Source organism: Arachis duranensis, chromosome 8 (assembly GCF_000817695.3).
Source record: "Arachis duranensis cultivar V14167 chromosome 8, aradu.V14167.gnm2.J7QH, whole genome shotgun sequence".
NCBI classification, from domain to species: domain Eukaryota; kingdom Viridiplantae; phylum Streptophyta; class Magnoliopsida; order Fabales; family Fabaceae; genus Arachis; species Arachis duranensis.
In genome coordinates, this window is record NC_029779.3 from 5,324,364 (window position 1) to 5,328,694 (window position 4,331).

At 34.4% G+C, this 4,331-nt stretch overlaps 1 protein-coding gene across 1 annotated transcript in view; it reads right to left on the reverse strand.

The window, feature by feature from the left end:
* Nucleotides 1–1,817, reverse strand: part of LOC107460383 (wall-associated receptor kinase-like 14) — an 11,413-nt gene extending 9,596 nt beyond the window's left edge. Inside the window, exon 1 of the mRNA XM_016078739.3 lies at nucleotides 904–1,817. Coding sequence (XP_015934225.1) covers nucleotides 904–1,651 — 748 coding nt within the window. The 5' untranslated portion in view covers nucleotides 1,652–1,817. The remainder of the gene's footprint in view (nucleotides 1–903) is intronic.
* Between the last annotated feature and the right edge of the window lie 2,514 nt (nucleotides 1,818–4,331).

Below are 4,331 nucleotides of genomic sequence, written 5' to 3' on the forward strand. Positions count from 1 at the left end.
GGAAGAATAGAAAAAATATAAAACAAAAGTGGTAACTATAACCGTAGAAAAAGAAGCGTGAAAGGTCGGGCAGAATTGATTTTTTTGCGCGCTTTCAAATGACATTCAAGTGTATTTAATGCTCTAAATACGATAATCGAAGCGACGCTTTCGAAACAGGTGTTGAAGGCAACTCCCACGCTCGAAGAAGCCGCTAGAAGCTTAGACCCATGCCAACAAACCTGCGTTGGGTAGAAACTATTTTTACAGGAACGCGAGCAGGCGAATGCGCCAACCGTGAACCTCACGCCATGACGCATTGGGGGCACTGTTCTAACCAACTCAACAACGGAGTCCACCAAGCGGCACACACTCACATCCGTAACGGACAGACGCCCTCCACGTGACTCGTTCTCTTAGCTCGAAGATCTTGACAGTTAACAATTGAAAGAAGTTTCGAAAAGACTGGATCTTAGAGAAAAGAAGACCCATCCGAACGAATAAGGATAAGGGAGAGAGACCTATTCTTCTCTCCAAATACGTTATCATTATTCTAATATAGCTGTTTCAACATACGGATACTAACTTAAACATTAGAGCGTTTTTGTAGGTGGCTCCATCTACTGACCAATTAACGATGCGCTGAGGCAGCTCCCCAATTCAGAACTAGTTCTCATGTCTTAATCCTCGTTCCAACACTTGACAACCAACTGACTCAACTAACCACCAAATATTACGTAATTAAAAATATATTCAGCCTGTTCCTAATCGCCATTTAAAAAATAAAATAACAAAGACAAAGGAAAGTTTTTCACCATTAACAATGTATCTAAAAATTTGGGGTATAGAAATTAAATTAATCTAACTAAAAGTTAACTAATTATAATATTTTAGAAAATAATAAGAACAAAGGCAAGAACTAACCTCTGATTCTCGTACAGCCTGTTCCGGCAAGAAAGCCATCGCCGACAAAGCCTTCCTTGCAGGTACACCGAAAGCCGGGTTTCCGATCAACGGGGGACTCAATTTCGGTACAATTAGCATCACTAGAACACTGGCAAGCTCCCTGAAGCCACCAACCAAGCTGAATTGTGGCTACCTCCAACGACACCGTAGCACCGGAATTGTTCCTCAAATTTTCCGAACAGATGGAAGACATAAAGTTGCCACAGCCGTACCCATCCAAGATGCTCTTATTCAAGAACTTGTTGGTGCTGTTGTTTTCGAAGTAGCAGCTCAAGCTACTTCCCTCTCTGCAATCCTCAGAGTAGTCAAAGTATTCCCGCACCATAGCCTCCGGAACGGTGCAAGACGACGCCGTTTTGGAGCAGTTCTGCACGAAGATCACGTTCCCCGATGTGGGAGCGTACTTGTGGCTGAAGAGTTCGTGGAATGTATAAAATGGGCGATTGCACTGTGCTTTGATGCCGACGATTATGCTGTCCGTTGTTACTTCTTGGACTGGGAATTTACCGATCAAGATTCCGCCGTCGGTGGTACAATTGAGGCGGATTCCGCAGTCGGAGGAGAATCCGAAAGGGTAAGGGTAAGGTTTGGATGAACCGCATGTTTGGTTGCACGTTCGGTAGTTCACTTGTGCTGTGCTTAGAGAGAGGAAGAGAAAGCATAACACTAGAAGGATCAAAATTGTGTGCTTTCTGATGATGATCATGGCAGTGGCAACAAGGCAGAGATTATTATTTATCTAAGAAAAGGGATTTCTCATTTAGGTGAAGGATAAAGGAGGAAGAAAGGAAAGGAGAGAAAAGAGACAACTTGATCGTAGTATGAGTTAGAACGATGAGAATATTGGGCTAAGACTTTCGTGGTAGTTGTTGATTAGTATCAGAATTGTGATTGTATATTTTTTTTTTGTTGGAGTAATAAAAAAATAAACATATATGATCCGTTAAGACGACTTGACTACTGGGGGAAATTGTTTTATTTTCTATTTTTATTTATTTTTTCTTGCTTTCTTTTGGACGCCTATGAATCTATCTCTATCTTTTGTCGTCTTTTCACACCATCAGGTGAATAGTTTAATTCTAATGACATCTAACAAAGACAAAACATGAAAGGAAAAGGAATGACATAAAAAATTAAAAATATAATATTAATAAACCGTTCTGGATGATCGCTCATTTGAATAATATTGGAGGGTGTTAATCAAGGCATGAAAGCTTGCTCACGGATGTTCTGTATGTTCACATTTGAGACGCTGACCGCTATGATTTAAGATCGTTATTGAAGCCTTTTTAACCCTTTTTTATTCGCTGCAGTAAGACCCTTGTAGCCTTATGTGCATCACTGCATGGTTAATTGTTGATTTAGGGGAAGCAATTCTCCTTTACCATGTGAAAGGGATATATAAATAACATTAAATGAAAAATACAGAAACAGTAAAGTATAGAACACGGCACACGGCAGAACAGTAGCTAGATGAAACACCCTGCCCCTTTGAAAAATCAAAGCAATTAAGGAACGAAATTTCTCTCTCTCTCAAAAATTATGGATATAGGACAAATCCGATAGTTCATAATGCTAGTACAAAAATCCTTTTCCTTTTCCATATCAAAAGCTATTTCCTTATTGTAAGCGTTAATATATATTTTAATACAATAATTAGATAACTGATGAAAGTGAACGTGAATCAATACAACTAGGGGTGTGTTTGGTAACCACGTTTGAAGGAAAAAAGTACGTTAGAGCTTCTTGAAAGCTTCACTTTTTTGTTTGGCTAATTTTCTTCTCTACAAACGCAGAAGTGCTTTTGTTCCTAAACCCACGTTTACAAGAAGCAATAATTTCTAGTTTCTCCGTTGCACTAACGTGCTTTTAACTAATACCTTCCATATTTATTTTTCTTTTACTAACTTTATCCTTTATACATATTATTGCATTATTTATAGAATTCTTATTATTCTAATTTCGTGCACCAATATACTATATAAAAAATATATAAGAAAAAAATATAAAAAATTAAACATGTATAAAAAAATAATATTATAATTTAATGTCATGTCCTTTTAAGTAATTATCTATCTAAAAGTGATTTTACTAATATTATCCAAACAAAATTTATTTTATCAAAATCAATTTTGGTAAAGAGTTGCCAAACATAAATCACGTTGACACAAACTTACTTCTATCCAAAATTAATTCTATAAAATCACTTTTATTCAAACTCCAGTTTTGACCAACCACAATCCAAACACACACTAGATAACCGATGAAAGTGAACGTGAATCACAGGCACAGCTTATCTTGGCCACTTATGTTACTAACCCATATGTGAAGAAGATAAACGGTACTAATTTTCAACGGACAAGAACAAGAAACTAGCATACATACTCGTTGCGGCAATGCCTTTATGATTTGTTCGTATCAACATGGATTGTCAATTAATGTTACTGTACCTAATAGGCAGAGCAATAAAAGGGAACTACCCGTGTGTTTTTAATTTAGCTAGAACATAACTAATTAAAATTCAATTAACTCTATATAGTATTTGTTTTCAATGGAAAATTTTCTGGCCGCCATGCTTGACTTCCTTCTTAATTATAAATAATCCGATATCCAGCACCAAGACATTGTGTGGACTCTGACCCTCCATAATTTCCGTACAATTCTAGCCAATCCTCATCTTAAGAAGAATGACATCCAACACAAGTTGAGGAACTTCTTCTATAAAATAAAACACAAGTAGGTTTGCACTGTGACAAAATATAGAGGTAGAATTTAATTACTTATTTCTTACTAGAGTTTTTATTTTTATTACGGAAATATAAATTTTTTAAATTACGCTGTTTTTATTCTAACATTATAAATTATGGCATAAAAAATATATAGAATCAAAATACTTCTACAAAAAGATCACAGAGAATGAAAGTTTTCATTGACTAAAAAGATCAAGATGTCCTTAGATAAAAAAATCAAATAATAAGCTTTTGAATTATTATTTTCATATGAAAGAGTTTAATTTTTTACTAATAATTAATTCTAACATTCATTATCTAAAACTTGAAAGAATTTAATGCGTATATTTTTATATTTGATTAGATATTAAGTCTGTTGCAAAAATAAAAGTAATTAATTTTCATGCTTGTTATTTAAAAATAATATTTTTTCGCTCTCTATATATAAAAGTATAATGAGATATTAGCATAAAAAATTATATTGATAGTTATAAAATTAACTCAAAATTAATTTTTCTGAAACAATTAAATCTTAATTCTAATTATTAATCACAACATTAGTATTCTCTCCAAATTATATATAATAAATATTTGAGAAAAGAGAAGTAAAAATATACATTAGAAAGATAAGTAGTAAAAATTTAAACCTAAATAAAC